Source organism: Drosophila melanogaster, chromosome 3R, assembly GCF_000001215.4.
Source record: "Drosophila melanogaster chromosome 3R".
In the NCBI taxonomy this organism is placed as follows: domain Eukaryota; kingdom Metazoa; phylum Arthropoda; class Insecta; order Diptera; family Drosophilidae; genus Drosophila; species Drosophila melanogaster.
The window spans coordinates 31,103,972-31,127,572 of record NT_033777.3 but is presented as its reverse complement, the minus strand read 5'-3'; the positions used below and the strand labels follow the sequence as shown (position 1 = coordinate 31,127,572).

Here is a 23,601-nt window from a genome sequence, read left to right as displayed (position 1 = left end):
CAAATAAAAGCTTTTAGTCCTGCTTTCCAAACTTAGTCAAAGACTAAACCAAACAAGCGAAGCTTTAAGCTTTTGATTACAGCTGACAGATAAACGTTAACCGGTTTTGAATTCAGCTTCTAACCGTTTCGAGCCAAGTAGTTCCCCGCTCACTTCAAATTTATGACTTCTAATTTATGTAAATGAGATGACAACTTAGTTTTTGGTGAATGTATTTCATAGATTACGACGGCATGTGGCTGAGTCTTAGTTTTGGATTTATTGGATGCGATAAGGTCGGAAGTCTTAGTCACGGACCCCGGGATGTGGTGGCTTAATTTAGATTAGCGAACTTGGGCCTTAACATAAACAACTAAACTATTGCTAGACTAGCGCTAGGAACCAGTAAGCTTAAAGCCAATTAGCCAACTACTGGTTGGGCATTAAGTGTCGGGTATCGGCATTCCGCCGGAACTTGTTTTCGAACAACAAAAGGCAAGCCGCCGCCCAAGATTCATATATCAGCTTCAGCGCTTTATCACCAGCAACCGCAGCGGTATGTAAGAGCTTCCGGGTACCACATCCTTGCCCTCGGGCAGGAACTTGTGCGCGTAGTCCTTCGGAGTGGGCGTGTTGGGCGGCAGGGCGTAATCGAGGACGTTATCCGAGGCCGCGCCGGAAATGGCGGGCGTGCGAACCACCCACAATTGCATCGCCAGCGGTTTTCTGTCCGCCGGCACTTCCGATTTCCCCAGCTGCACATTGGCGCGGCGGGAAAAGTGGGCCTGCTCCGCCAGCTGGAAGCGCTCCAGGTGACCTTGGATTATCCGTCGCAACTGAGCCATCGTGCTGGGCGGGGGCGTGCCGTAGACATAGGCTTTGGCGGGGGGGCGCGGCAAGTAGTCCCGACCCGAGGTGGCGGCACTTGCCACTGCCATTAGGGTTAACAGCTGCAAGACAAATTACACTCAATTAATAATATATTTAAATAAGCAAGATAACTGCCTCCGAATGTCTAACCTTTTAAAACGTTAATGCTTTTATGCGCCAACCTTGGTTTTGAATAAACACACAGCCTTATCTTAAAAATTAAATAAATTAGTTGCAAAATTTTCAAAAACAATACTCTAAAGGTTGGCAACTAGTTGAGTTCAGTTGAGTTTGAATGGAATCGAACATTTATTACACTAAAAAATTCATTACTATAAAATAAAAGTTGAATATTAAACGGATTTTATGAATCACACAAGAAACACATTTAAAAATCAAATCGAACTAGTCCAATTTATGAATAGCATTTGTATCCATTTCAATTTTCTTTCGGCTGTAAGCTTACCCAAACAAAAGTCCTGTACATTGTCCGTAAATTCGTATCCAACACGTTGTTTTCGAGGTTCGCACTCTAAATTTTCGACCGATCTCCAGTTAACTCAGCAGCAAACTGAAGGGGTCCGAGCTTCTGCTCCGCCGACTCGCTTCAAGTTCAGGGTCTAGTCTCATGCATTTACATAATTTCTACCAACTAGTCAGCGAAGCCAGTCGCAGACATTCTCCGTTCTCCGATCTCCATTCTCTGATTTGTATAAAATCGGATTCGGTTTTTTGCGGCACTGGCACGTGATTTATGCATTTGTCAGTCCAGTTGGATCGATCACGAGGTGCCGCCAGATCTGGACAAACGAGGGTCCAAGCCCCTGGGAGATATCATCGCGATCTTTGCCAGATCCCAGTGATAGATTTGTGAATCTCGTTTTCGGGCTTAGACTTTGGGGCGACTCTTTGGCTGTTCACGCCAGTATAATTATGCAAATTTGTCTTGATTCGGCTGCATAAATCAACTTTATGAGTGCTCAGTTTACATGGGCTCGGCTCTTCACCTAGTGGTAATTTGCATAAAAGTTTCTATATAGATATATTAAGCGTGTCCAGAGCTTCCTTTGTAGTGCGTTCATAATAGCAATCGATGTATTTATATTGATTTTTAATCGACGATTTTTAATCTTTGTGCCAACAATGCGCATTAAAAGCGCGTCGATCGTTTGTCTTGCCATTTGATACATCAAGAGATGTGATTTTCTAACATGGTTTTTGATCCCAAGATGGACAGACAACCACAAAAGAAACTATAATGCGATTCATATGCTAAGTCATTAAATTGTGGTCGTGCAATAGTTGTTCGACCTGCCTCTGATCGATTGAGATGTTGAAATGGCCGATGATCAATCGATTGAGCAGATTAACATATATATATCGCGCCACTTGGTAAATGATCTTTGAACATTTTTATGACGACTCGATTGATTGTAAAATGGTAATCAGCAGAGCAGAATAGGAGCATTCGCTGATGTGTTTTTCTATTGATCGATTATGTTAGTTAAACTGTTTACAATCACCATAAATTAAAGTACAAAGCTATTAGTTAAATCTTAAATCCATACTGGATTTATTTTCAGACCTTAAATTAGCCCTTTTACTTTTTCGTCCAATATATATCGTTTGTGGCTGCGGCTTCCGGAAGTGGGAGCAATTTTAGTTCTCCCGCCAAATGGTTGGGGTTAATATTCGATGAGTCAGCGAAACGGAAACGGAAACGCAATTAAAGCTCAACGACTGCCACTGACAATCAGGTTGTGGCTGCATTACGTAATTACGGATTTGCAGGATTACGTAAAATGCAAATATCGACTCGATTGCATTAGCATTTTGATTTATATGCAAGCGGAAGGGTGTCTGCATTCATCTTTCTCGCAGGACTGCGTGTAATTACTATGTAAATTATTTATGCAATTAATTTAACAAACTCTACTCAACCCGGACTGGCACTCAACGCGAACGTGGCCCACATGTCCGTCGCAAAATCCATATTGATGAGGGTCGTTTCCGGCTCAGCTCTTCGCACTCGTTCATATTTCATATGGCGTATGAGTTCTACAAGGGGCGCATCATAATCAGCCATAACCACCAGCTCTTCTCCTCATTTTTCTGCTGATTTGAGTCCAGCTGGCGCTGAGTGCTAAATCCTCTGTCACATACGCTCCACGTTTGGGGATTCGTCTGTCAAAAAATAAACAAAGAAGGCGGCTCAAAAAATATGAAAACGTGGCCGAAATGGTCAGGCATGAATGCTACGTAATGAGTTTGATGGGCTTTTGAACTGAACCAAATTGCAGACAGGCATTTTATTTTTATTCCGATACCGATTTCGATTTGATGATGCTGCCAGGACTCGGGAGATGGAAAGGGGATGCATGTAGCAGCAAATTGAGTTATGGCCCCGGTTGCCTCATATTTTATGCATGGCAAGGGCAAGCGAATTGCTTTCCAATCGACTTGGCGCACTCCACTTAAGACCCACTTCTCCCCGTTTTCCAGGGTGTGGCATCATTCCAGCCTTTTGGGTGCGGAGCGTCCAGACAGACACATTACTATTACCTAATCACCAATCGGGATCGTTATATGGATCATCGATTTTATACTGCACTGGCACGACATCCTTTTCGGCTTCTCTCTTCACTATTTCAGTTAGGACAATCCAGATAGATGAATCAACTTGTTGGGCAGCGCGCGAAACTAATTAAGATAGTTTGCCGACTGCAGTCAATTGGAAAAGTGACAGAGCTCTCCGTGGGCTAAAGTTCGACATTAATGGAGTAGCGTCTGCGGCGCAGAGGCATTGGTTTACCTTTGACCTTTGGCCCCGTTCATAATTTATGCCTCCTGGCCCGTTCGACAACTCCCCGCTGGCAAATCATTTATCATAACGCAGAGCTGTGCCTTAAATTTGCGACTGACAGCCAAGCCTTTCCATTTACCACAGGAAAAATACGAGGCATTTTGCATATTTAATAAGTTTATGCGCTTTGTGCAATAATCCCCAAAGCCACATACACTTTTCGCTGCGGAAAATGAGAATAAATGGTGCTTCAAGGGAATGGAAAAGTAGTTGAAAATTTTGAATTTTTTGCATCTCTCTGTACGTTTTACTTTACAGAAATGCATCCACTTTTGGGCTGGAAAAAATAGGAGAATTAAACAATAATATATAAAGTGAATATTATGTTTAAATGCAATTAAAGTATTATAACAGTTAAGATCTAGAATTTCTGCTAATCTAGTATGTGGGAACTTCTCGTTTGATGCCCTACATATTTTTTATAGCTATCAATCCATATTCCAAGTAATCTGCTATATATTTTTTTATTTTACCAAACGATGGCCCGTTTCTTCGATTCCCGCACCACGATCTTTTCACCGGAGGGCCGCCTCTATCAGGTGGAGTATGCGATGGAGGCCGCTTCGCAGTCGGGCACATGCGTGGGACTCCTGGCTAAGAACGGAGTCCTGTTGGCCACTGAACGAAGCGTTGACAAGCTCATGGACACCAGTATTCCTGTGCCAAGAATCTCGTGGTTGAACGAGAACATTGCCTGTTGCGCCACGGGCAACACGGCGGATGGTAACGTGCTGGTTAACCAACTGCGAATGATCGCCCAACAATATCAGTTCAACTTCGGTGAGATGATTCCTTGCGAGCAGTTGGTCACGAACCTTTGCGATATCAAACAGGCGTATACGCAATATGGTGGCAAACGACCCTTCGGGGTATCGTTTCTTTACATGGGCTGGGATTGCCGCTTCGGGTTTCAGTTGTATCAGTCCGATCCCAGTGGAAACTACAGTGGCTGGAAGGCCACCTGCATTGGCCGCAAGTCAGGGGCAGCCATGGAAATGCTTCAGAAGGAACTATTTAGCAAGGGCTACGTAAGTCCTTCGGTCGAGGAGGCCAAGGATGTAGCCATCAAGGTCATGGGCATGACCTTGGGCAGAGATAGCTTGACCCCCGAAAAACTGGAAATTGCTTTCGTACAGCGTTACGGTAACACCACCGTCTTTCATATTTTAGAAAAAAACGAGATCCACCGGCTAATCGAAAGGAATAACAATTTGAAGAGGCGCGTCGGGTCGTAAAGAGAAAATTTTTTAGTCATTAGTTACTTTTATAATGTTTATATATGTTATATGTTACATTTTAAAAACTAAAAATTGTTTCCTAAAACTATGATCCAGAAAGCCAAACCTCATATATTCAAAAAACTTCGACCACCGAAAAGTAAAAATGTACAGACAGTAGAATCATGAGAGCTTTATCTTTTTATATACCGCATTTCACGCTTGAATTATTTATAACATGCAGTTGTTTTATGGCTGTGGCAAAAGCAGAACCGCACTAAATAAACATACTTTGTTGCTTATATTTTGGTTCAGTGTGCAGATAAGCCAATCTCGATGGAGTTGTACGAAAATGCGGCAACACATTCTCATTTTGACGCAATTCCCGGGGGCCATTTTGATGCGGTGTGGTTTTTAGCGACCATACGGTTTATTTATATACACATTATGTGAAATATGCAAATCGCAGGCCAGTAAAACTGAAAATGGAGGCGAATAGTTGCAGCTGAGGTACTATAGATGCTACATTTGGACTTCAGATTGCCAAGGACCTTATGTGTCTTCCTTCGCAAAAGTTGAGCGCTCATGTGCAATAAACTTGGTAGTTTCTACGACTTTCAGCACGCCTGAAAAACTGAACAGCAGATACCTTGTCTGCTTGAAGTCACTCTGAATAAACAATGCAAATAGCTTTTCTGCTGGAGAAATATTTAAATTCCTTTATGGCTCACGTCAAAGTTATACACCGTACTCGCACATTTTCCGGCGAGTAGCTCTAAGTGGCCAAAGGCCCCTTTCCCTCAGAAGGGAATATAAATTTACACTTGTCTACATTTTTTCACACCGGCTAAGTGTTTGCTCAGCCAAGGGAAAAGGAAGGAGTCCAGATAGGAGCCAGTCAAGCCAGCTGCAAAAAGAAAGAAACGCTTTCCTCCGAGACGAGTTTTCATTTTTTTGTTGTGTCCTGTGAGAGCAAACAATCGCACGTGAAACGCTGCAGGAATTTCAATTAACTTGTTAGCATTTCACGCTTTATGAACTTTAAACAAAGCAACAGACAGCAGACAAATACAACTACCATCGACTTAAAAGCCAATTTATGTTTAACTTCTAATGAAATGGCACCCCTTTGTGTCCAAGTGTTTGCCAGTGTTCTTTCCACGAAATTGGCAATGGTTCAATGCAACCGGTGGCAGATAACCCCTTATTTAGACACGATTCCCAAAATGGAGTTGTGCCCTCTACTCAGCCAAATCCACTCAAATACACGCCATATCTATTCATAGGAGTGTAATCAAATTAATCGCATACTTGCGTCTACTCCGGCAAATAACCGTAATGTGCCTACGCAATTATTACTCTCGACAGGACCACAAAACATGTGTATGTATATCCCTCTGCACTGAGCAAAAGTTCGGAGGAAAAATGGAGGAAAAAACGCTGTATCTTGACTTATAATAATATCGAATTCCAAATGGCTGAAAGCTGAATATTAAACAACTGCAAATAACTTAACAATGAAGCATTTTCTTTCCGTGTATCATTAATTCGGCTGGACTGACAAATGTGGTCGTGCTGCCTTCTTTTACTTCTCTGATATTTATCTCGCGCTGAAAACCTCATCAGGCTTAAGCGCATCGCTTAATTGCCCACAATTCTGTGCGTATGGGTATCTGTATCTGTGTAAGTGTGTTTGCCGAACACAAACTCAAATAACTTCATTTTGGACAATCTGACATTTGTTGGTGCTGCTGTTTTATGGGGCAAACAAAGCTCAAAACGTAAACAAAGGCTGGCATTAGTGTCCATTCCGTTTACACGAGTTTTTCGAGGACATTACTCCTTTGTTACCCCATGACAACCTAATTTGAATGCGCCCACGTGTTCTGGGCTGTATAAATATTTAAGTTCTATTTTTGCTAATTTTTGCGTGCAAAATTAAACTCGCTGACCTTTTCCTCCCATCACAAAAACAAATTTAATATTCTGATCTTGGGCAAAGGAAAAAGGCAGGGGAAAAGACTACTATATAAATATAGCAAATTAATTCAACCTGTGAAGTGACCGTGCAGTAACTCAACCATTGCTGGCAAATGAATTGAAACACTTTTAAGGCAAATACATTTCAGCAAGGATATTTCCAAAAGGCAGCCTATTTTGGCCTGTTTGCATAAATCTTATGCGCCATTAATTCCGGTCTCGAGTTTGCCTTTTTAATTAATTTCGGAGCGCACCTTTTGTGTTTTATGCGCCACCCTAATGACACTTTTATGGATTTGAATTTTCGAGCGCCTTTATAGTGCTTCCAAAAAACACCTTTCGTCCCTAGAAGAACACCAAAACTCAAGAGATGCCCAGACACGTTCCATAATGCCTAGAGAAGAATGCGCCCAAGGGTTATCCCTATATATATATATATATATATATATATATATGCATTATGTACGCCCAAGAATGCCAGACTGTGGATTTTGGATGTTTGTAAGTCGCACTTCCGCTTGAGTACCGTTCGAGTGCGTTGGATGCCGCCAACTGTTGGCAGTCCTTCGTCCTTCTTTGTGTCCAGCTAGTCTCTCCTTGGGACTACGTGGCTAACGTGAGTAACGCATCGTTGCGTATACGCAACGTAAACCCTGGCAGGCGGGGCATAGCAGCAACAGGATCTGCGCACAGCTGCGCAGGACCGCTCTTTCGCTCTCTTCAGCCCTCTCTTAGCCCAGTCTCTTTGTGTCTTTTGCCAACATATTAAAGCTGGCTTAGAGGACAACTTGCTGGCAGTGCAATTATGTCAGATGCTGGGCTGTGAAATCGAAACTGGCTGAGCATTTTAATTTCCCACAACACACCGAGTGGAATTTCAGCCAAAGATTTAATGGAACTTGTGCAGACCTATCCAATTTCCGCTGACTTTTTATACTCAATTAACTTTAATTATTTCCAACCAACATAAAGTTGGCAGCTGACCATGGACCCAGATCCCACACTACTTCTTGGATTTGACTAATTAAGTCTTGCCTCGCAGATTATTGATTACCATTTGGGGCATTTTACGCCAGGTAACTTAAATATTTTATGCTACATTCGGCGATGCGGCCGACTCATAAAGTGGATAGACGCACTTCGGGATGGCTGGAATCCTTCAATAAGAACCATTTCGACTTAGGGTCACCCACAAGGACATCAAGTCGCTACGCTAATTTAATTTGCCTGGGCCTGCAATTCATTTGCCGAGTCATTGACTTTTAATGCACACATCCAAGACATTGTTGTATGTTTGCTAACTTGTTGCCAGTCTTTGGCTTGACTTGGCTTACATATATTGCCTAGTCTCGGGTCGGGACCTTGGCACCAACGGAATGCTCAACAATTTGTTTCAAGTTGCGCATGATTTGAGCTCTTCTAGCCCAAACTCCAAACTTTTAACACATTTAATATTAATGCCCGGGCTTCAGCTTTTTTGAGGCTTTAAACCAGACACCCCAAAAGTTGGGTCCGCTGAATGTATAAAGCCAACTTAACTCTGGCCATAAACGAAGCAAATGCAATTTTCATGTAGTGTCCGTGCACCTAGGATCAGCTTTTAGTGCACTTTGAGTTTTTCGCTCAGCCGTGGCCAGTCGATTAATCTAACTGACAAGGGGCCATCAATCAGCATCTGTTGTGCAATCAGTGAAAAAGCATGGGCAGCTTCAATCTCTTTCGCCCTACTCATAATTAAGGCGCGAGCCCAATCGATAAGAACGCTCCAATGAGCCGAGGGCCAGGTAACTTGGCTTTAAAGCCCTCCCTTTGGTCCCTTTACTGCTTTCAAGTTGCCACGGCCATTAATTTCGAAGCACTCCGGCAGATTCGTTTAGACAATAAATATCCGACCGCTGGGGGCGGTGAAAATTCACAGAGGTCGTTATTTTTGGGCAATGAAATGTTTCACACCTGCCGTTCATCAAAAGACAAGCCCGAAAAACACAAAAAATTAGGTTGATTACTACTAGGTAAATTTGTTTTAAAGTGCGCAAATTAATATCGTCTGCAGTTGATGAATTTAGTCATCGAACTATGAGACATTTTGACAGAACCTACAATAATCAATTTCTATTATTTTATAGCTTATATACCTGTAGCCAAATGTTTTATATGTATTATTTAAAGTGCCCTAATCGCCATTTCGTCAATTGAGAAAAGAGATGAATGGGCTATATTTTAGGTAAGCTAGGTCAAAAAAGACCCATCGATAAGACATTCTATCGGATGACAGGCAAAAATATGGGCCATTTGATTTAGGACAGCTGCGCAGTCTAATGCGGATTGGGGTCTTCAAGGCGGCTGGCGAAGGGAACTGTGGCCAAGTGGTTTGTTTTGGGGTCTTCCTGTGACATTTGGCACGGATTACAAATGGTGGATAACCGAAGATACAAGACACAATGCGAGCGAGTTAAATATGTTTTCGTGGCATTGTTGGACTCGTAAATATACAAGCCTTTGAGCCATTTCGGACCCTCTGCATTTGCATACGCCATTAAATATGCACAGCACACTGATTTCCCTGCCAGGATATCGCCAGGACTCCCATCCGCGCCGAAAACGAAAACGGACGACAGCAAAATGACCTGTATGTGCGTATTTATCTCCGGTTGTCAGCAACAAAGGAGAAAGGCCACCACCCACAAACCCAGCACAGTCAACCCCAAATGGCAACATCGAATCAAACAAAAGGTCCTTGGGAGGGCTTTCCGGGCTCTTCTTATCTCCAGGTGATGGCTGCCGAGTCAGCGCCTTTGTTTTTGATAAATGACTTCCATTTGCGGCAGGGGCCGTGTAAATCCATCCCGCAATAGGCATTTGTCACGGCTTCGATTTGGCCCGGACAGCACTCGATATAATTGAAATTGTGTGCAATAAATGAAAATTGCTGGGTCCTTTATTTGATGGCCATGTGGATAAGGGGCGGACCTGCAATTTCCCAGTACGGCGGCTGACTTAATCAACTTTGCCATTTGCCTAATTGGAGAGCATTGTTCTCGGCGGGGAATTCGGCTTTGATGGGTTGCTATCACTGCATTTGCAGCCCTCTCATTGTGTTTACTCAATGCACTCGCTTTCCCAAACCAATTCTGCAGGTGGGTTTGGACTGGATGGCAATGCTAATTACCTATTGGGCTTAGATAGACATGAGTACAAATGTATACTTTCGAAGTTTTAACACTGCCTCTGTGTGGGTTAATTGAAATTAGTCAGTTTTGCGTTTATCTTATCGGCAACTTAATAGTTTCATAGTTACCAATATCTAATAGCAATTAGATGGTTGTTAGGTAATCCGTAATTGGAAACCTTTAAATGCAAAATGTAATGCGAATCTCGGTTTCTGGCCATCTCTGTCACTAATCCATTTGCGTTTCCAACTAGCACACAGCTTGTTAATCAATGTTGTTTGGGGTCTGGATCTCTTTATTGAAATGTCATCAGTTCGGCAACGAGTCAGTTTTATTGGTGCCCAACGGCCATGCGGGAATTCGAGGAATGTGTCCTGTCAGCGACGCCAAGGTAATGACTTTGCAAATGCGGGTCCTTTCGGGATGTGAATAGCGATTGGAGGTTGATGGCGGAACATCAACAGCAGATCAACGAAGGGCTGAGAGACTCACCGTTCGGAAACATCGGTCTGGTTAATTATCCTTGTGTATATTTGCATATTAATTGAAATGCTGGCTGTTTGATGACCAACAAGCTGTTGATTTATAAATGAAATACTCCATTTTGCCCAAGCTGGCGTGGAAAATTAAAAGTCAATTTTCCCTGACGCTGAAAAGAAAATTGTGGCCGTTTTGTGAATTATTCAGGCGTTCTGTGGGCGCTGTCAAAGTTGAAATCTTCAAATCGGCGCTCCATTCATTGGAATTCCATTCATTTGGTGTTCTCAGCTTTTTCACGGCACATAAAATGCTTTCCATTTTATTTGCCCCACAATACGGTTTGCTAAAGTTCGCGGGTGTCAGCTCGCAGGTGACAGATTCGCAGTTTAACCTTTGCACCTTCAATTTGTTTTCGACCTGTTTTGCCAGCTGCAGCATATGGAGCCCACTGGGGTGCCATAATTGAGTATTGACCAAACAGCCAGACGACAACAAAATATGGGGGCTGTCGTGACCAACGGCAATTCCTGCAAAATGTCCTGTACAAAAATAGCTCCCCTTTGCACTCGACATAAATGCACGAATATAAATGTTCGAGTATATAAATAAGCAGGCTTTAATGTCGCAGAGACTCCCGAGTATGTCATAAAGTGTTAATCGGACCATTAAGCCAGGCGGAGCAGTGGCTGTATCCAAAATTGAAATGCCCAAAGCCCGAAGTTGCCCCAATGGTCCGCCACACGGAGAACCCGCAAATCCCAGTTCAGCCTTTGAGTCGAGTGCAATCATGTTAAGTGTTGAGCGCTTTCGCCTGCGATTTCTTACTTCTAATTTGGCACAGTGGGAAATAATAGTAGGTTTTCAATTAGAACATCAGTATTTTTTAAAATGTTTAAGTGTAGATACTTTATTCGTGGAAAAATTCTAAAGAACCTTTAAATTCTACACAATAATACTTTCAATCGATTTTGAAAAGCTGTTTCAATTTGAATAGAGCTTCTGATAACAAATAATATTCCCCACTGTTACTCTATTATCCCTTTTCAATCACAACCTTAACCACCGTTGCCCACCTGTATTGTGTGCGTAGTGCGGATTCTGCATTCTGCCTTTATCCTTTTGTGCTGCGTATTCCATATTGTGTATTGTGTTTGCATTCCTACTGTCACTCGCATTGTCAGCAGCAGGATCAGAGCGGCTCCTTCTCCTTGGGCAACCGGAAACGGAAGTGGAGGTTAAGGGACAGAGTTCAATTGCATTGTGCGAGTATGCGGTTGTGTAGGTTGTGCAAGTGACGCCGAGGACAAATGGAAACGAATTGGTTTTACACTGCACAGTTCCAGCAAATCCCATTTGGCTTTTGACTCGACTGTTGGTCTGGGCTATGGTTCTCGCACTGCTAAGCGGCAATATTTATATGTGCCTCTAATTTCTGCCCTCGATTCCTTCAGTCTATCAAACTGGCACTCATGTTCAAGCCTCAAATCGTTCAAACAAGTTTTCGTTTCGATACTGGCTTTTCGCTGCGGACAGGAGGAAAGAAATCAATATTTACATACTGCCGTGGCTTGCAGTTAAATGGGCAAACAACTGAACCAAAATGAATTTCCCCAGAATGCCAAATACGAGCACTTCTCAAACGCAGACCACAGTAAAATATTCGATTGCAGCCTGGCAAAACAGATGCTCTTGTTATGCCGTCAAGGTTTTTGGGGTATATAAGTAAATAGAAATACAATACAATCTAGAGGTTTTCATTATGACATGGAGGCAATCATAGTTCAAGATATAATTAGTAATATTTCCAGAGCAATCATTTATTTGCTTGAGAAGCAAATAAAATGCGAGTAAAGAATTTGCTAGCAACCACTAGCAAAAAAAAAAAAGGTAGCCTTCGGTCGAAACACTTGTTCTCTCTTAGTTTTTCTTGGCTTTTGGTCCGGCAGAAACAAAAAGTTTCCACATAGCCCGGCTTGCATGTCGTATACGTAATGCGAGCAAATTAAGTTGCCGAAAAAAGAGTAAACAAAACTGGAATTGAGTCGAGTCGACTCGAGAGTTAAGCTGTGCAGGACAGTCAGTGGGGGGCTGGCATGAATGGGTTAAGCCAAAGTATTTTGCGATTTTCTGGCTTTTACTCATGCCACAACAGGCCATCCAGCAGATTCGCTTTGCCATCGTCATTGTCATGTGGCAAAGTCAAAGGGCGTAAAAGTGCTCAGAAATTAATGAGGCAAGTGCTGTTAAATTTGAAAGTATGCATAAAAAGGGTTGACATTCCGAATGTGCTACCTGTCACGGGAAAGTGTCTTTCAGTCCGTGTGTTTGTCTGGCTGCCATTAGCATTTCGTTTCGCCCAGCCCAACAGAATCAGCACAAATATCTAGTCGGAGAAATTCGTGTCTGGTTGTTTGCATATACGTATTTTGGCTTTGGGTTTCGCTTGGAAATTCTGCTTCATCTAGTCCTAACCCAATTTAAATGTTTGATTTATTTCGGCGTAAAATCGTTATGGAAGCCTTGTACCTAATTAATGGTCATACCCTGATATATTCCTGCTTTGATTAACCGCAAAGTAAGGTTTTTTGCACTAATTAGCAAATGAATAAGCAAATATGGTATTTAAATCTGAATTATTATATTGTGTCATTTGAATCTAAATTATAGCTATTACGCAAGTAAATATTTATTTTCATTTAAACCAACTTAAATTGATTATGTCAACTGTCTCTAATTAAATCAGAAAAAAGTGCTGCCACGACATAGTCATTGGTGTTTTTGCCTGAGGCTGAATCTCTTTTACGTAAATAACCCCATCATTGTATAGTTTTTGATCTCCACAAATGCATGTACGTTACAAAGCACTCGCAACTTCCCCACCTTACAATAAGTTCTCATATTTATGTACAATATTTTACCATCGTTCGAACGCAATTTATTTTCGCTTTTATTTAATCTATTGTGTTTGCCGAACAGTAATCAAAACTGACTGCACAACTATCTGGAGAGTGGGTTTTGGGGCGGCTTTTCCACCCACGAGCACGAAAAGAGCATAAATTCCGTTCTGAAGCTCAAATATGGAAAGTTTAGCATGTTCGTGACCCACCCGTTCCTGCCATTTTGAACTGCGAACTCGGTGTGTGTGTGTGTCTGGTTATAAATTTCCCATATTTCACTTTATTAAGTAATAGTTGCCAGTTTGCTGCTCGGCATTCATGAGCTGCTTTTAAGCACTGAATAATAGTGCGCCATAAAAGCGATCACTTTGGCAAAAAGAGCTTTAAGCCTAGCAATGGCAAAGAATGTTCTATGCATTACTTTGTGTGGAGTTGAATTTAATCACACTTGTTCTAAATTCGAATGGAATCGGATCTCGTCCTGCGTCCTGCGTAATTAGCCAGCTTCATGCCGGAAAATGGCAAATTACAGCTTGTCCGCTTCGCCCCTTGTCTTCTACCCAGAGAAACGTGATGCTGCACTGCGTCCACCGCCCTCCGCCCTCGAAAAGAAAACAAGCACATGCAACAGCTGTCCGCTTGGCACTCATTGTATTTAAATGCTCGTAAAATGCAAAGCAAACAAGTGATAAAAGTTGGGCACATACACGAGCACGGCGAAAAATGTTCGCTAGACGGAGTTGGTACTGGATGAACTCGCCTAACTTAAACAGACTAACTAGGCAGTGAAAGTAGAGGGGTGTGCAAGAGGTAAGAGTCCGACAAAAAATGCCTATCAATACATTCGTATCTTTAATAAATAAATTATTTTAATGATATTTTAGTCACACCCTTATACATATTTACATAATATATAATGATATTTTCGCACAGTGCACTGGTGGCCACGAAGAGTGCCCAGTAATGCTGGCAACATAAAAAATGCATCAAGCGCTTGTAAAGTCCGCTGCAGGCACTCAAATTTTGAGGCAGGGGCTATTGCTAATGTTATGAGGCAGCATTTTGAAGGCAGCTCCAGCTTAAAGTGCTCCCAGGGTGCTGTCTGAATTCATTTTCGAGTTTGCTTGGCGGAAATATTGAAATTTCCAATTGTTTTGGGGTTGTATCTAGAGCGAGTCCCCTGACATGATGCTTCACCGTTTTCCATTAACGAAACTTTTTATGTTCGCTCAGAGGGCTCTTGGGTGTTTCCTGGCATGCACAAACCAAATACGCGAGCAATTAACCCTTTTTTCCGGCAATTAAGCCCAAGCTTTATGCCACATTTTTCCATTTCGCCATGGGCCTTTTCCTCTCTTTTGATGTTTGTTTTACTGATGGCAACGGATGCGGCGGATGGGAATCGAATTAAATATATATTAAAATCATTCAAGGTCAAATGGAATGTAATTGCAACCCAATTTGTACAGCGATGCAATAAAAATGACCGCTTAATTGTTTAATAAGGGCAACAAAAGTCGCATTACGCATACGACATGTTGCCAGCCGTATGTTATGTGCGCCAGCTTTAAGAGCAGTCCCACGTAGAGTAATAAAATGTGGTAAGTATACAGTCAGCCCAGTGAATCTGAGTTATTTAACCTGTTTGGCCGACATTTGTGTAGCTACAAGTTTGTTATTTCTGTAAGTAGGCACATTAAATTGGGAATCCCTGGACGTGATGTTCTCTGAGGACATGTCCTTGGCTATTTTCCCGTCGTTAGGCACGCTACAAACTGCATGTGCAGCGGCAGAAACTTTTCCCCAGCAGCATAAAGCTGACTTATGGAGAGGGGCCGGGACAGGATACATGTCCTGCAGCCTAAGTGGACTTCTTTGTCTCCGTCTAAGTGGTTTTTCATTAGAAGCACTCGCTCTCTGGTCGCTCAAACTTTTACCCATCGCAAAGTTTTCACTCGATGCGGATGTAGCAAACAACTCGGCCAACGAATTCGTAATTGGAAACTTTTTGCCGCGTGATATGTGAACGAACCCAAGCCAAACAAACACTCTATGTATTGCCAGTTGGTATTTAATTAAATGGCGACCACGCCAGGCTTGCAACCCATTTCATTTCCTTGACAATTTCCGGTTCTGACTGCTGGATTTCCAATCGATGCCTGTGAATAAGTTGCAAAAGTCAGAGCCGAATTTAATCAAGGCTTATGCAAATGCTGTAGGGATTGCAGCCAATCCCGGCAAGGACCTCAGGCCAAAAACACGGCATCGTGTGGCAGTGTTTATGGGGCAACTGTTGCCCGGTCTCCGGTTCCAAATGAAATTAGATGATGCCGGAGCAGCAGCAGCGCCAACAGACGTTGTAATTAAATTAAATTGCTCGAAGTTGGCATAAAACACACAAATCCGGAAAAGGTCGGGCGCATGATGGCGACATCCTGGGCCACATGTGCCGTGTCAAAGTTCACGTTGAATCAGAATGCACGAGGATATATTTGTTGCCCGGGCAATTGTGCAAAATGAAGGGAGCTGAAAACTGTGTACATAATCCGGCAAATGGAAACAGGGTGTGCTTTCGTAAATAGTGTTTCTATACTTAACTTATGTATTATGCCTATTATTAAGGATTAAACACATTCTGTGAGGCTTATGAATTTTAAAATATTTTTAGCTACGCTTGCAGTGTTTTCTTGTATGCTGCAACTGAAGTCCCCCTGTACTTTTCGGAGTATTTATTTAGACGATGGCTACGTTGCCTTCGTCAGTTCCTAATTTCATTAAATCCCGCAACCTATTGTCTGAGCCGATTCGAGGGTAAGTAAAGCGAACCGAACGAGTTCTGGTGAAAAAATTCAATTTAACTTTGCCCGCAAGCCAAAATGAATTTCTTCTGGCTGCAATTGACATGGCCCAAAAGGTTGGAAGGATGAAGGACTTGCTCACATGTGGTTTCTGTGGCCCCACGTCTTTGTTTCCCGGCCAAATTGTTTCCCCAAGAAAAGAAATTAAGAATGGCAGCTCATAATGAGCTTAATGGGCGCCATCTGTAGCGGCCTTAAGCGCATCTGCATATGCCATTTTCCATTTTCATCTTCCCTTATTCCACTCAGATTTTCCGGCTTTCCTTTGCCTTTAAAAGTGCGTTGGCAACGTCAGCGAGTCATTTAAGTGCTTAAAACTTATACTTCTTATAGTCCAGTTAGCCCATTTTTATCGAACGCGCTTAATGTGTGCGTGCCTCCTTTTAAGAGTCGTTAAAAGTGCGTTAATGTAGCCACGGCTCATTGAATATGGGCTGAAAAAGAGCTCTTGGGTCTGGAAAGAAGAAAGCCTCGAAACCCAACCTTAATCTCGTTTTCCCTCTTAAACACAACCTTTCCACCGACACCAACAACACTTTTGCAGTGCAGCTCAGCTAATGCAAAAAATGGCCCTGGAAAATGTATTGCCGTCGTTGGCGGTCACACCACCGCAGAGTTGGTAGTTTTGTTGAATGTTGAATGATTTCCTGGCTGCTGCTGCATCGTTGACTTAACTTGGCCAAAGCGAAATGGCAAAACCGAGCTAACTGCCACTGCCAGTCACTTGTTGCCCCCAAGGAAGTTTACTTGCTGGCTCAGATCCAAGAGTTCGTTATGCTTTTGTCGGCCACACCACTAATTGGATTTTCGGTGGGACATAAATTAGGAATAGGACAATCCAAATATCATGGCCCACCACACTTGGACAAATACTTGCTTTGGCTTTGTTGAAGAGTAATCAGAAAATTCGAAATATTTATATCCTACTTTTACAGTTTATTAACACGGAAAGGGACGGAAAATCAGGATAAGGGTATGAGCTCGATTTTTGAAGCTTACTAAATTGAAGCCCAAATTCGACATATTTTCCAAGTGCCACATTCAACCGCTCCGCAGCTGCAGGTTTGCCATATTCGGATCCCAATCCCAATAGCCTCGTGGCAATAAAGGAAAAGTGAACATGTCAAGATGTGACACATTTGATTGAACGCATGCAGGCCAATCAATTTTTGCTGCCGATGGAGGTGGATTATTGGCTGCCTGAAAGCGAGTGGGCCTAGTGCTCGTATTTGAATTCGTCAGCGGCAATTGACTGATAATTGAAAACGTGTCAACAAGCTAACAATTTCCGCTAGCACACGCAGTCTACGTGCTGCGAAGTCGGCTGTAAAAATTACTTTTTGGCCCAAAAACTGGCTTACAATGAAGTGAGTACAGGTGGATTATAATCGAAGGCTGAGTCTTTGAAAACGCGTAGCCTGTCAAAATGAAAATCGCACTTTATGCAACCAAGGTGAAGTGCTTTGCATTTCATAACTTTTTTCAAGGACAAAGGATCTGTTTTGCTTGAGTGAATTGCGTAAATACTTTTTTATGTGAAGGTGTTTCACATTTCACATTTATTAGAAGCCATAGCAATGAATTGATCAAACAAATCTAAAAAAAATCTCTTTCTTGAACGGATGCAAATAAAACTAGTTTTTAAAGTTTTTAAATTTTTTTTAACATTATTTTTGTATCATTGATGTATAAATAGCCCATGTACAGCCGTGTTTCCTGGTAAGAACTTCTTATCTGGCAATTCAAGCGCGTAAAAAATGAATCAGCCAGAGCATTTTAAGTACCAAGACCGGTAAAAAGGCGTGAAATCGCTATTTGCACAAATAAAGACGACGTCACAAGTTTGGTGTTACTTCCCTGCCTCAAAGGGTTCCGTCGGATTCGCCTTCAATTGCCGTGGTCGTGTTAATCACAATGTAAATTGTATCAAATGCCGCAGACTTGAGGTCTTTTTGTGAGTAGTGTGTAGATATACAAAAAACGGGGGTCGATTAGCGCTCGTGGTGGCAACTGATAGCAAACACCATGAAGAAGGGGTCTACAGAAATCTAATCGATCGACAGACAGCTCAGTGTGCCGCGATATTTCAAGAACGTCGGACGTGAAAAGTACTATCTGCCAAAGAATTTGTAAACATTTTCGGAGAGCTGCAAACAGCTGTGGCACCTGATTCATCGCCATGAATTTCAACTGGTGTGCTGGGCTCTTTGTGGTCTTGGCCTTGGTTTCGCCGATTTATTCCGCCTGCCCAAAGGAAAATCAAATGTGCTTGAGAAACGGAACGTTTCAGTACTGTGATGGAGAGGAACGTAATTCATCGGACGAACTTATGCAAACACATCTGGTTTACTGTACGTCCATGTTCTGCGAGCCGGAGGAGTTTCAGCACGACTACATAACGCGTAACCACGATCAAACACCTCACCAGAACAAGTGGAAACGGGCTAGAATCGGCGAACGTGCCACCCTGCACGATGTTTGCCTTCTGCGAAACGGAATGCCGGTCACCAGGGAGTGCAGAGTGAAGGACAACCGAGCCAACTGGGAGTCCACCGAACACTGGGATCCCGTGGTGTGTTTGAGGCGATTCAGGGAGCACACGATCAGCGGTGACTTGAATAGCCTGCATGACGACGTTCTCGAGGGCAGGAGGCGCACCAATGACACCCAGGGGCGTCGTGAGATGACTGGCATAATGAGGAACATGTTCCGACAGAGAGGTGGGAATCTTCTACCCGCCGATGTTCACATGACCGGACAAATGTTCGGCGCCCTGATGCAGCAGGACAAGGATGCCACGGTCAGTGTGGACTTGGTCAGTGTCTGCAAGGAGATAATGTCCTGCGACAGTAAGGTTCTTAGATTATCAGCTCAGCTCAACGCTACCAATTCCCTGCTCAGCCAGTTCGAAAGCTACATGGATGCTCTTCCGGAGCAACTGGTTCCCAAGGACAGATGCGGCAAGGTGGTGGCCAAGCCGACCAGTGATGAAGCAGAAACGGCCACTACTGGAGTGGAAACGTACAACTTCTCAGATATCGGTGTCCAAGCTCTGATTACCGGCAATATCAGCGTGTTCTTCGCCAACCCCGAATGCGATCGCATAACTGGATTAGCTATATTCTCTGCGCCAGGGGATCAACGAAAGACTTCCGCCAGTGGCTTCTGGTACCGCTTCATTCGATTCTCCGAAGACTTGGCTAAGGTCAAGGAGGAATCTAATCTGGAGACAGCTGCATTTTTGCCGGAGAATCTCTGGCGGCAAGTGAAAAGCAGGGGAGCAACCTATCTCATCTTTAAAGTCTATGCCCACGATGCTCTGTTCGTGGAAACCTCATTGCAACGCACTCGTAAGCCGCGCAGCAAAGTAATCTCCATTTCAATACCAGGACTGAGAAGTAAGAAACGCATGAAAATTTGTTTTCGAATACTCGAACTAATTTGAATACCCTTCCATTAAATAGGCAATTATCTCTCTCTGCCACTGCCCTTTCTTCTGCGTAATGAAAATCTTCGCAATCCGGATTCAAAGGCCTTTAGCATTGGGAGTGGATGCGGATATTGGAACTATGAAACCTGGTCAACTGAGGGAGTAAGCACTGAAAGCAGTTCGGACCTCTTGAAGGATGCCATCATCGAGTGCCACACTAACCACCTCACACAGTTTGCATTCCTGGTGGGTGGAAGCTATCGAGCCAACGACCTTGGCGAGGAGATTCTAATTACTCCGATTAATGAGAAAGTGCTGGACATTATCTCGATAGTGGGCTGCAGTCTTTCCCTTTTGGGTATACTGGGAATATTCCTCACTGCCGCACTCTTCAAAAGCTGGCGCAGTCAGGCCTCCACGAAGGTCTTACTGCACCTTTGCCTGGCTATGTGTCTCCAGATGATGCTCTTCGTGTTTCTCAATACAGATGATGTATCCGAAGCGCTTGTTGTGAATGGAAACACAGTTCGCTGTGTGGCTCTGGGCGCTGCCATGCAGTACTCCATTCTGGTTCTCTTCAGTTGGATGCTAATCATCGCCTTCCTGCAGTTCCAGCGTTACGTCACAGTTATCGGAATCGAGAGACCACCTCGCTATATCCTGAAGGCCGCCATTGTGGCCTGGCTACTGCCCTTGGTCCCCACCCTGCTGGTGGCCCTTATAGATCCCGATTCGTACGTCCCCTCGGCTGCCCAACTTTCCACGGACACTGGCATCTGCTATCCATCGGGCTATGGTCTCATTTTTGGGGTGGTGCTCCCTGTGACCTTGATTACTGTGTGCAACTTGGTGATATTCGTGTATGTTTTCTACAGCATCTCGCACTCTTTGAGCCAGAGCATCCATAAAAACGAAAAGAAAATGGTGGTTAAGCAGATCCGACTCTCCATAATGCTCTTCTTTTTGCTGGGTCTTACCTGGATCTTTGGAATATTCGCCTTCATGCAGGCAGGTGTGGCTTTTTCATACCTCTTCTGCATCACGGCCACTATGCAGGGATTTGTGATGTTCATTTACTTTGTCCTCTTGGACTCCACGAACCGTCGGCTGTGGGTGGGTCTGATTTGCCCCACCAAGATGGAGCTGGATGTCCAAAAGCGCACCACTGAGCTCCAGTCGATGACCACCTCATCCACCAACTACAACAGCAGATCACATCAGTAGATATACTAAAATACGTATTCCCCGACGAACAAAGGTCCAGGACCAATGTATTAATAACGTTATATTTTATGCTAATTGATTGCCATTATGTATAGGTCCCTAAATTAAAATTTAAAAATTCTAATATAAAATAAGACAATACTTCCCAGCGAGTCGATTTAATTAATACTAAATTTTTTATTTTCGCATGTAAGTCTCTGTCAGAAGCCAACTATTTAAAAATATATATCCCTTTTTGCCTTCAATTAAAAGGAGAAATTTGTCTGCAACAAAGAGAGTGGTAACCCATTTTCCATTCATTCTCAATTTTCTTGATACTCGAGCTTCCAGCTGTCGATTTCCCTGCTACTGAACATCCAGTAGCTGGCAAGAAAAGCTGTGCACCTGGTAAGTGTTGAGGCCATAAAAATTTAAGCAAACCCGAGGCTTCTGTGTCTACAAGTGTGCACTTTGATACCATTGCCATGATGTCATGTCATGTGGAACGAAATGAACGTGATTTGAAGCCATGCTCGATTGGTATTTGCCACTACAGCTGCTTTAAGCCCAACAGTTTTCCTATTTAACTCCAGCTGGAATCACGGCTCACAATTCAGTTTTAAAATACTTGCGCTTAAAGCCATTGGCTGTCGTCGTAATCTGGATTAGACAGTAGTGCATTGCAAGTCCTTTTAATGCACTAAAATGCACATCGCAGTGTGGGCTCTTAAGCCGATTACTTTCGTAACTATATTGTGCTGCCACATATTCAGCAGTTATTGGCCAATTAAAGAGATATCGACTGATATCATCAACTAAGCACATAGACTCTTTTGTGCAACAACTAAGGATAAAATTCGAATAAAAGGTTAAAAAGCGGCTAGTCAACTGATATTTTCTTTCAGCATGAGTTAAAGCAAATAACTTTCAAACTTAGCAAAACAAGAAAGCGCAGAGGGGAAATTGAAAATCAATCGATTTTTCGGCGGAAAGGGTCCATTTCAATTTCGAAATTTCCACTCTCTTTATACTCGCACAAACAACACAGAACGTATATCAATTGCAATCAAACAGGAAGTGAAAGCTTTGAGGACTCGCCTGCATTCGAATGCGGAGACAGTGAAAGTGAAAGCGGAGCCAGGATTTCATTTTAGTTTGCCAGTTGCCAATAACTCTACTCGAGTCAGTAGTAAACTCCACTTTGTTGCAAAATTTCTGCCAACTGAGGCTGAGCACCTGGTTAGTGCCGAAATCCTGGAGTTTTTTTCTCTAGGAATGTTTGCTTTCATCCCAGCAGCAGCCATTCGAAACTAAATGAAATGACGTCAAGTGGAATGAAATGAATTGGGAGGCACGCTTAATTGCAATCCCGCCAGCCTTTTGACCTCTTAAATTTTCTCCTCAAACTCTTGAACTACATTTTAAATTAGTCATTCTTAATACCACTGTCTGTCCGCTGGAAATTGCTCGCTGGGAATTGAGGAAAGATTCCAAATCAATTTTCTGCCGCAAAGTGCACTCTGGAAAGAAAGCTCCTAAGCCGATTACCACCAATAGCGACCAAGTGTAGCATGCAACTAAGCTGTTTGAACAGGAACCGCACCGTCTTACCTGTTCTGCAAAGGTACAAACTGGTAAACTAATTGTTGCTAAATAATGCAGTTTTCCTAGCCAACAGCTTTATCAAAAGGGAAGGAGGTAAGAGGATTGTCAATAGAGAACTTTAAATGATTTTTCCCTCGATTAGGCGGTGAATAATGAACATCAATACTAAAGCACGATATTTGGAAATCATGCGCAAAAGAGCCAAGTTAAAGTTAATATATACAACCATATTAACCTAGAACTTTTGGCCAGGAAACTCTTTAACTTTATTTGAAGCAAACTTAAGCCATTTTCAACGTTAACCTGTTTGCAGCCCCAGTTTTTTGCACATTCGAAAGGACACACCCACGAGGATAGGCCAGGACATGTGCAGCTATTAAAAATTATTTTCCTTTGCGCATTTCTGAGGGCTTACGGTAAAGTATTTTACGATTCGAAACGTGCAAATGGGCAGCCGGCCGGAGTCGGATCGGAGTTCCATTCCTTTGGACGCAGCACTCCCGTATGTGCGGCTGATATTCCGTACGTGCACCCACCCATATGAACCCATAAATATGTATTGATTTTCCATTCTCCTTATCGCCGGCTGAAGAGCAGGGAAGGTCCTCAAGTCGCTGGAGCGCTTCGGCAGCAACAATGGCACGAGATCCAAGACAGAGTTATGATTATGAAAGTTTTTTAATGCGGCGCTAAGGGGGCAGCCCACGAAATGGAAAATAAATGCGAGAAATTTGCCGCAATTTGCGACGCCCTGGAGAGTCACTGAACCGCAAAGCTGCAGAAATGTTGTTTATCAAATATTTATCGCATTCACATACCGCATTTCGCTGGCAAATTGCAGCCAGACATGCAAATGGCAAAGCAATGCAGGCGAAGACAAAGGAGCTCCGCATTTTTGCAGTTTCGCCAGTTGCTCATCAGAATTGAAATATTGACCGTAATCCAAGTGAGACATGTCTACATCACAAGTTCATTAATTCCGCCAGAAAATAAACTGTGCGTAGTACTACTCCACGAATTTAGTAGAACCATATGTTTCAGCTCCATTT

The 23,601-nt window shown here is 43.0% G+C and overlaps 3 protein-coding genes across 3 annotated transcripts; 2 read left to right on the top strand and 1 right to left on the bottom strand.

Annotated features, from left to right (window-relative positions):
• Positions 1 to 237: 237 nt before the first annotated feature.
• On the bottom strand, positions 238 to 1,424 carry CG15554 (uncharacterized protein). The gene is made up of 2 exons (NM_143587.3): positions 1,316 to 1,424; positions 238 to 929 (listed from the first exon to the last, which is right to left on the bottom strand). Exons 1-2 carry the CDS (start codon positions 1,334 to 1,336, stop codon positions 507 to 509), a joined length of 444 nt encoding a protein of 147 aa, NP_651844.3. The 5' UTR covers positions 1,337 to 1,424; the 3' UTR covers positions 238 to 506.
• Positions 1,425 to 4,157: 2,733 nt separating this feature from the next.
• Positions 4,158 to 5,046, top strand: Prosalpha3T (Proteasome alpha3 subunit, Testis-specific). The gene has a single exon (NM_143586.3). The coding sequence runs from the start codon at positions 4,192 to 4,194 to the stop codon at positions 4,945 to 4,947; it is 756 nt and encodes a 251-aa protein (NP_651843.1). The 5' UTR covers positions 4,158 to 4,191; the 3' UTR covers positions 4,948 to 5,046.
• A 13,335-nt stretch (positions 5,047 to 18,381) lies between these two features.
• Positions 18,382 to 21,211, top strand: Mayo. Its single transcript, NM_143585.3, has 2 exons — positions 18,382 to 19,712; positions 19,779 to 21,211. The coding sequence occupies exons 1-2, from the start codon at positions 18,494 to 18,496 to the stop codon at positions 20,966 to 20,968; spliced, it is 2,409 nt and encodes an 802-aa protein (NP_651842.3). The 5' UTR covers positions 18,382 to 18,493; the 3' UTR covers positions 20,969 to 21,211.
• Positions 21,212 to 23,601: the final 2,390 nt, after the last annotated feature.